General features: G+C 35.8%; 1 protein-coding gene and 1 non-coding gene across 2 annotated transcripts; both read right to left on the reverse strand.

The window, feature by feature from the left end:
* Positions 1-291: 291 nt before the first annotated feature.
* Positions 292-2730, reverse strand: LOC119189696 (trypsin inhibitor-like). Its single transcript, XM_037440116.1, has 3 exons — positions 2625-2730; positions 1636-1690; positions 292-588 (listed from the first exon to the last, which is right to left on the reverse strand). Exons 1-3 carry the CDS (start codon positions 2680-2682, stop codon positions 477-479), a joined length of 225 nt encoding a protein of 74 aa, XP_037296013.1. The 5' UTR covers positions 2683-2730; the 3' UTR covers positions 292-476.
* A 3886-nt stretch (positions 2731-6616) lies between these two features.
* LOC115440285 lies at positions 6617-9457 on the reverse strand. Its single transcript, XR_005112552.1, has 4 exons — positions 9344-9457; positions 8951-9001; positions 7542-7595; positions 6617-6792 (listed from the first exon to the last, which is right to left on the reverse strand). It is a non-coding gene; the product is annotated as an uncharacterized LOC115440285 (transcript).
* Positions 9458-9465: the final 8 nt, after the last annotated feature.

Genomic DNA, 9465 nt, shown 5'->3' on the forward strand with positions numbered 1-9465 from the left:
GCCATCAATAAGTTTGGTACTCAGTATTTTATACAATGATGGTAAAATTAATACACACTGCCATTTCGTCAACACTATGTCAAGGTCACCACTAGGTTGACGCCATTATAAAGGAACACAAGAGATGGGAACAGAAGGGAAGATCTCCAGTCAGGCAGATGTTGCACCTGACAGGCCGTGACCCCTTCCATAGAGTAACGCAACCATCTGTTCCTCTACATTGGCGGAAATTTACTCTCTGGTACAGACTAAATAGAAAATGTGAACATAAGACATAAAAAATTTGACAGATTTTTACATTTAGAAATATGAATTTTATTTTTTTTATATTTTTGAAAGTGAATATTAATAACACTAAATTAAATATTTATAAAATTGCACAGCAATTTAGTAATCGATAACGGCTTCTGAATCGATTAAAAATCGATTGATTATTGTGTGTATTATATACACGTCATTTATAAACATTGGAATGGTTAAGGACAAACTGCTTGACATTCTTCAAGCGAGTCGAATTGGTTATCATTGCCAAAGCATCCTCCGTACACGAACTGTACACATTTGTGCTCGTCGATGTCGTATCCGAATCTATAACAAAAGTAAGCAGTGATTAACACACCCATTGTTGCAGCAAAAGCGGAAGGATATTCGAATACGGACTCAAACTAATTGAAATAAAATTTATATTCGTTTATATTGTGTCATTATCAGTCATTCAGTATTCAGCGTATTGATTCGGTTAGTTATTGATAATTAGTCGTCGCGTAGACGTTATCAATTTGTAGCCGAGAAAACTATATTATAATATACATTATAATGAAACAATTTCTGAGTAAATTACACTCTAATTTATGCTCCCAAATAAATAGTAATAAAACGAATACCACATTAGCTGTTTAATATCTACAAATAACTGATAAATAAACCTTAAACATTGAGAAACAGGTTCTGTGAGTTGCTAAAGATATACAATCAGGCGAGCGATTTGATCATTCATGGCCGATAACAAAAACTATTTTTACACAAACAATGGACGGCAATACATCCCGCTAATTCCTCACCATCTTCGCCGTGATTTGGGCTATATTTTCTTAAATTTTAAGTTACCTGAGCATTATGCGATTAAACATCCTAATACAATATAAAAGAGAACATTTTACATCAGTGGCTGTTTCAATTTGGTGTCCGACCACCATACCCAGAAATCCATAGCGAAAATGATTCAATAAGAATGAAGTTTGACTACCGGATGACTTGTTTTGGTTTGTTTATATTTAAATACGCGTAGTCAACGATTGAAATAGTTTTTTTTTATTACTTTGAATGACGAGACGAGCTTGCCGTTCGCCTGATGGTTAAGCGATACGACCGCCTATAAACAGAATACCATCCAATACCTTGAACTGCAAAGTATTGTTTGGTATTCCACTGCGCTCGCCATCCTGAGACATGAGATGTTAAGTCTTATTATGTCCAGTAGTTACAATATCCTTCAAACCGGAACACAACAGTGACTACACACTCTTGCTTAGAGGCAGAAATAGCTATTGCGGTGGTACCTATCCAGGCGGACACTCACATTTGAAGGACCTACCACCAGTTTATAGTAATTATGTAAAATAAGAAACAACTTACTTTTCAATATTTCCAAAGCACACACCAGATGCAATCGGCTGAGAACATCTCGGATCTGCAAATGTGAAAGTGTTATCTTTTGATATTTATCTAAATCAGAGGTATTGATACAAAAATAGAGTGATGACATTTATTTGCTTAGCCGTGCACACACCGGCGAACTTTAAATATCGAATGTTTGAATTGTTTTGTACCTAATAAAGAGAGAACAAGACGTCGCGTCGTGTTGGGATTGCTAAGGCCCCGAGAAAACGGCCTTCAATGATTTGTTACATACTTAGCGGCGCGCGAATTACGGGCGGGAACATGTAATGATTCGAATCATTGTATTCATATATTTTGTATGAAAGGGTCGCGGAAAAGACGTAGGTATGTCCGCGTTCAGGCCACGTCTTACGTTTTTTCTATATGTCTAGGGCATAAGGCCCTCGCAGACGTCAACTTTCGGCCTAGAAACACTACACTTGTTTTAGCGACTTCAATAACGGTTAGGTTCATTGTTAACAGCGGTTGCGCGGCGCCTTACGTGTAACATGCATATTGTTGCGTTGCATGTTACACAAGAAAGTTCGATGGTGTGTACACTTATTTATTACGTATTATCTGTTTATCAATGCGGTAATTTTTCAACGTAGAAATGAAATTGTTTAGAGTTTTTTTTCTTTTTGTTTGATGTAAAATAATTATAAGAGATTTTAGTGTTTATAGCCTTGATAGGAATACTTATTTATTCTCAAAGTACAACAAAACAGATAAAAATAGTTTTTGCGCATGTGTGCCGGCTATGTCGAAATTACCGGACACAGTTAAAATTAAATAATCTATATACTTAAATCAATAAAAAAAAACTTAGAGAAAATTAGAAATCACATAAAATTCTGCACTTATATTTTTTTATTAATAAAGTAATTCTTTTTTATGTTTTAATTTTTTAACATTTTTTTTAATTAACCGAAACTACAAAAACCAATTAATCTTGATAAACTTACCTTCACTCATGGACAAAGTAATGAAACACAAAAACAAAAGACAGTATAACAACTTCATGTTGGCGGTGATACGAATGATTTCGGCAAATGCTGATATCGTTGTGTCTAATATCGGATTCCGGTAAACTATATGACCCGTGTACACACAGGGCTGTACTCAGTGGGGGCCATATGGGTTTTATAATAGAGGACTAGACCAAAAATACTGGACGATGAAATAAAGTTATTCTTCAGATTTAATCGCGGTTTTTTATATTCATTCAGACATTTCGAAGACTGTAGCCTTCATGGTCACAGGGGCTGTAGTGTTGGTGGTAGTCCGAAATGTCAGTTACAATATCCACCTATTTTACAATTATATAAACGTAGGAAGAATATTATATGATAAACCGCGATACAATCTGAAAAATAGATTTATTTTAATGGCTAACATTCGCGTAAACATAAGAAATCATTAATACTGGAAATTATAAAAAAAATCAGTTCACGCATTTTGTGACACCGAGCGGTGCAGCACAGCGAGTTTCTGGGAGCATTCACATCTTTTCTTCTCAGCATAATTAATTATCTATGGTGTACAAGAGAGTTACGTCATACTTACATTTGATTCTCTATCGCCTCTGTTTACCTTAATTCTAAAAGGATCATCTTGGTAAATAATAATACTATCTGTGTGAACTGACTTCTACTAAGTGGGTTCAAATTTTACGCCACTGCTATCCTAGCGAGGGTGGGTAGTCTACACATACCTTCGAAATTGTTATGGAGAACTAGATATTTGCTCGAGGCTTCGCTTACAAGATCAGCCTTATCTGCTACTAAAGCCCTTTAACCACTGTAACGATGCAAAGCGCCATCTGTACGACAAAATTCAAACACTTTCTGATGTAAATTATCGGGACAAAAGCCTATTATGTTAATGTGGGACATGGTCTAAATTTCATCCAAATCCGTTCAGCGGTTTTTGCGTTTTCCTCTGACAAATAAATATTCGCATTTATAATATTAGTCAGAACTTAGTCTTATGAACTGACTTAAAAAAGGAGATTCTCAATTCGATTTTTATTTTTTTTTATGTTTGTTGCCTCAGAACTTTTGATTGGGTGAATCGATTTTAATGGTTTTTTATTTTAATTGTTTATGTCACTCGGTATTTTGATATTCCGTAAGGAGCACGTATGGCGCGGCGTCGCGTTTAAGTCAATTATGGCATACAGAACATCATTCCGCGAAGATAAAGTAACACGGCTATGTTACATTGTCAGAGAGAATAAGGCCTCTGATAAGATAAATAGATTTTAAAGTGTATAGGTTTCACTATGTTTTCCTTGACTTCAAGTTTGACAAACAATAGATGTAAGCGAAGTTAATTTGTGCATTTTTAAATCTACAGATCATCGTTTCAGCAGTCCTTTCCATTCTAACTAAAGTCGTATATAAATAAATATTTCATATATTTAACCTTGACCTGGGATGATTAAGTAGATTTTAAGGTGTATAGGTTTTACTACGTTTTCCTTGACTTGAAGTTTGACAAACAATAGACGTAAACGAAGTCAATTTGTGCCTTTTTGAACCTAGAGACCATAGTTTCAGCAGACCTTTCCATTCAAACTAAATTCGTTTATAAATAAATATTTCATATATCAAACCTTGACCTGGGGTGAATAAGTAGATTTTAAGGTGTATAGGTTTCATTAAGTTTTCTTTGACTTGAAGTTTGACAAACAATAGACGTATGCAAAGTCCATTTGTGTCTTTTTGAATCTACAGATCATCGTTTCAGCAGTTCTTTCCATTCCAATTAAACTTGTTTATAAATAAATATTTCATATATCAAACCTTGACCTGGGATGAATAAGTAGATTTTAAGGTGTATAGGTTTCACTATGTTTTCCTTGACTTGAAGTTTGACAAACAATAGATGTAAGCGAAGTCAATTTGTGCCTTTTTGAATCTACAGATCATCGTTTCAGCAGTTCTTTCCATTCCAACTAAACTCGTTTATAAATAAATATTTCATATATCAAACCTTGACCTGGGATGATTGGGTCACAGATCTCGAGGTCATGCTGCGATGAAAAACAAACAAAACTTAGTCGGAGTGTGTTTAAATATATTTTGGCAAGTTTATCTAGTGTCGGAGGTCGCTCGATAGTTTTACGTGGAACGTCTTTGTTTGCATACATGTATTTGTTTTTCTCAACGAGATATTTGATTAACTGAATAACGAAAAAGTTTGAGGTTTCTTTTATTCTGGTACGGCAATATAATCTCACTGCAACTTCTGTAGGTATGTGGATTGATGTCCAATAGAATGTCGATTAGCGAGAGATGATTACCCGTCAGCAGTTGACACAACTATGCCGGCCTGTTGGAACTGGACATACACAGTTTGATCCCGGAACGCGACACACTTGGGCCATGGCGGGTTTTAACACCTCGTGTATGGTGATCACTATCCTGACGCAAATAAATGTTTTTTCCGTTTGGCATTGTTACTGGCCACGGTTATCGTGCTGGTGTTAGGGACAGAGAAAGCCTTAGAGGAAGGCGAACGGGGCAACCGCCGGAGCTCTCGCGCGGTGCTTCGAAGGACCTTTTTTACAATCTTACCGACAAAACTGTTAAAACTGTGGAACTTTCTTTTTTACTCCCGGGCTTCGCTTCGTTTATTTTGCTTTCACCTGAGACATATCGTCAGTGAAAATTCTTAAAATGTACTTGAACTTCTATCATTAGTTATAGGAGTCCGCTGCTGAACACAGGCTTCCCCTAAAGATTTCTAGACTTTTTGACAATCGAGCGACTTCCTTCGACCTCGATCAGGTTATCTGTCGATTTGTATGTGAGAGTCAATGTTGCACTTGCTGGTATGTGGTCTCCATTCCAGAACATTCTACCCCATCTCTTATCAATCCTTTTGCGTAATTATGTAAGACTTAATTAATAACAATTATAATAAAGCTTATCTGCTGAAATTATAATAACAAATAACAGGGAAGAACTTAAGTAATCTGTATGTATTAAAAAAAAATACCTAAATGTCTTTATTCGGAATAGTAATACAGTTTTTTTAAATATAATATTCGATCTAAATTAGTTAAGTAACTGTATCGTAGTTATGAACTCCCACCTATAATTTTAAGAAAGAAGGAAATGGGTGCCCCATTATTTTTTTAACAAGCACGAGGCAAGCTAAATAAAGGGCAATGCTCATTTCAGGTGCAGTCGTAACATTGAACTTTAAGGCAATTGATTATAATTTAAGTTAGCCTCAAATCTACGGGTCGCATCTCAAAATATTTTACTTTAGCTTGCGACAGGATCTATGAGCAACACAATCGATTAATACACATAAAAAAAGGTATTACTATTTTTTATTTTCTTGATGGTTATAATTACCAAAATCTGTAAACGCAGTTTTAATTTTTAATACATTTGAATAAAATTATTGATAATATTTAATAATAATTACTATATGCGGAATGAATAATTGAATATATAGGTGTTATATTATATTTTCGCCTGTTACTAAGGGCTTCACTCGCCTAAAAAGGCTTACCCGAAATTAAAGTCTCGTTGTGTACTTTTTCGCAATAAAAATATAGTATATATATCATATGTCACCTCAACTAAAGAATCAAATAAAGAATCTTATAAAAAAATTCAATGTAACTTAAGTATATACTAATCTAATTTTTTTACTAAGAGACAACTTCTTTATAATGATTTCTTATGTTTACGCGAATGTTAGACAATGAAATAAAACAAATTATTTACGGATTATATTATGCCTAATAAATTGCTTTTGTCTTACGTACTTTAACACGAGCAAAGCTAGAGAAAAACGTAGTTAAATATAAAAAAAAATAGATTCGAATAGATCTGTTATAGGATATAAGCTTTCAAACTATAAGTGTAGGTAAATCTCAGCTTAACCACTCGGATACAAGGCTTGAGTGAGCGTGAGTATTTTAGATAAAAAACACTATATTTATAACTTTTTAATATAAAATTATATTAAAAACAAATTTGGCGAAGTCTAGGTACTTAGGCTTCACAGGCTTTTTGGCATTCTTCTAAGGTCTTGAAGTTGTTAGCGTTTCCTCTGCAACCACCGTATACGAATACCCTGCACGCTTTTATCTCTGGATCGTATCCGTATCTGAAAATAGTTAGTGTTAATATCGGCTTCAAAAAAAGATGTAAATATTTGCCTGTTATATATATAACTTTGACTGGGTTTTTCTATCATTAAAATTATTCAGTCGCAGTTCGGAGTCAGGAAGTTGACGGTGTGATACTCCCGTGCCTCGGAAAGTACGTAAAGCCGTTGGTCCTGCACCTGATCTCTGTCCGATCATGTCGGTTTGCCGTCTCACCGAACTATGAGATTGAAGAAACGGAGAGCGCACCTGTATATTGCGCACATACTTGTGCACTATATTTCCTGCGTTGGTTGATCTTCTTGGTTGAAATTGGCCGTCGTGGCCGAAATTCAGTTAGGAAGGAAACGGCTATACAGACTGGTTTCTAAACGATGCACTAACGTGGGAATATGGCGAGTAATAAATTATGTGATGTATATTAAAATGGTTTATTCTAGTTACGTTTCCGTGCTTTAGTGGCAGCGTGTTGAGGCCCTGGGTTTGAATTCCAGGTCGGGCAATACTTTCTAAATACTATTTTTCCGGGATTCGATCGCCTAGGAACGTCAGACTACCCGTTCGCCCAACCTTACCTTACTTTTACAAGGTGCTATAAAGTGTTACGCCGACTTCATATCGGAGTAAGGGCAGGACGAATAAGTCATAAGTTGAGATGTACGGAACTTCGACTGTCAGTTCTTTAATAATTTATAGTCGTGTTTGTCAAGTCGAGACCGTCTGCGCGACGTCTTAGTCGACTACTTACCTATAGAAATGTGCTCGGCACTCTCAATCTTGAAGGGCAAGAGACAAATATTTTCTGAAACATATAAATTCGATTAATTATATGAATAATGTCGAATTTTAATGGTCTGGTCCAGCGACAACGATCTTAGGTTAGAATCTAAAGATTTTCTAACATTTTCTTAGTACTGAAGAAGAGAAACTGCTCAGTTACCGAAAACTAGAAAACCACATATGAATTGAATTGTAATAATTCTGTATAACAATAATCTACTATCTAGAATAATAAGAATCCCGGGTCATGCAAAATGATATTTGGATTTTTCTGCTCAGTATCAGCCTCCTTCTCATTCCGGAGTCTGGAATTTGTGCCCAACATGGCGATAGGCTCGCCCTATCGCATCATGGGACGGAGCACACTGGGTGAAAAGTGGGTGCCCTAGTTGCGCCTCTGATATCCCTTCGGGGATAAATGTGTGATGTGGGTTTGTTTGTTTTATAAATAATACAATGAGCAAGCCGTTCGCGTGGGAGAAAACGACGCGATGGGTCATTATCGTATAAGTGTAAATTAGAAAGCATTGGCACTGAACTGCGGTCGCGGTGCAAATATAATTATACTAGCATTTGCCCGCAGCTCCGGTCGCGTGATAAAGTATTTCTGGGCTAAGGTTTTCCGTTATTAAAATACCGCTATATATTTTCCCGGAAGCCTATGTTGTTCCCAAGTTCTTAAACTATCGCCATACCTTTCATCTAAATCCGTTAGGTAGTTTTTGAGTTTAACGCATTCAGACAAACAGATGTGCCCGGGGGACTTTGATTTATCATATATTTTTCGAACTTTTTAAGGAGAACAATTCCGTCACACATCGCGTTCAAACAAACAAACTCTTCAGCTTTATATAATAGTAGATTTATTGTAATTAAATGACGAGATGAGTATAGCGGCGTTAAGATCGCCGTCACTGCAGAGGAATAGATCTTTGGAAGAAAGATTTTCAGTCAGGCAGATGTTGCGCTTTACTGGCCGCGGGCTTTCTGATAGTTTCTATTCGGAGGTGGTATATACCACGCGTCGCACAAACTACTACCGCAACTGAAAACCGAGTGTCGCCATCTAGCGTGATTTTTGTGCGTCACCACTACAATTATAATACCACATCGAACATCTCGCAGTTCCAGTTAAGTTCACGAGATGGCGTTGTATACTAATTGTACCGACACGAGCATGCCGCTTGCCTTATGTTAAGCGATACGACCATGATCTGACCGTAACGTGACACACTTGCATCGGCCACTCTGGCGGGTCAATACCTTGTGTACGGTCATCGCTATTCGTGTGGTTATAAAATATGTCCTACCACCGACAAAATATGTCTATGAAATACAAAAATATATATTTGAAGTTATATAAACAGGAACACTTACCGGTGTCGACATCGTTCTCAGCTATTTCATATTGAGGACGCGGACGCGAATCTGTAAAAAATTAAGAAACGCAGTCCCATTAAATTGTCAGGGAAGAAGGAGGACGATAATTCGATATGGCCGTAATTACTTGTCTTTACGCATATTATTTTTATAGATTTCTTGAAAATAAGTATTTGATTTACACTGAATTATAAACATATTTATATAAGGCAATACTTTTGTCCCCTTAATTTCTAAGTTATACATTTGGTCGGCAGGGGAATCACAGGGAGCTTACTTATAAGTAATTGTAATAAAAAGTTCGATTAGAAAAGCTCAACATTTTTAGATTTTCACAATATTTTCAAAATATTTTAAATATTCTATAATTTAATTAAATGTAGTATTTACAATATTTCTTAACACTTAAACAAATATTTATACAGCACAGTAACGTAAAGAAATATAATAACTTCATTATGGTTAAAGAACACAAATGTACTGTCCAAGAGTATAAATAATTATGTCTAGAT

The sequence above is a fragment of the Manduca sexta genome, chromosome 18 (genome assembly GCF_014839805.1).
Source record: "Manduca sexta isolate Smith_Timp_Sample1 chromosome 18, JHU_Msex_v1.0, whole genome shotgun sequence".
Lineage (NCBI taxonomy): Eukaryota > Metazoa > Arthropoda > Insecta > Lepidoptera > Sphingidae > Manduca > Manduca sexta.

Coding starts and splice junctions, on each gene's coding strand:
- LOC119189696 (XM_037440116.1), bottom strand. CDS start 2,682: ATGAAGTTGTTATACTGTCTTTTGTTTTTGTGTTTCATTACTTTGTCC. Junction 1,691..2,624: donor TACTTTGTCCATGAGTGAAG/GTAAGTTTATCA, acceptor TCACATTTGCAG/ATCCGAGATGTTCTCAGCCG. Junction 589..1,635: donor TGCTTTGGAAATATTGAAAA/GTAAGTTGTTTC, acceptor CTTTTGTTATAG/ATTCGGATACGACATCGACG.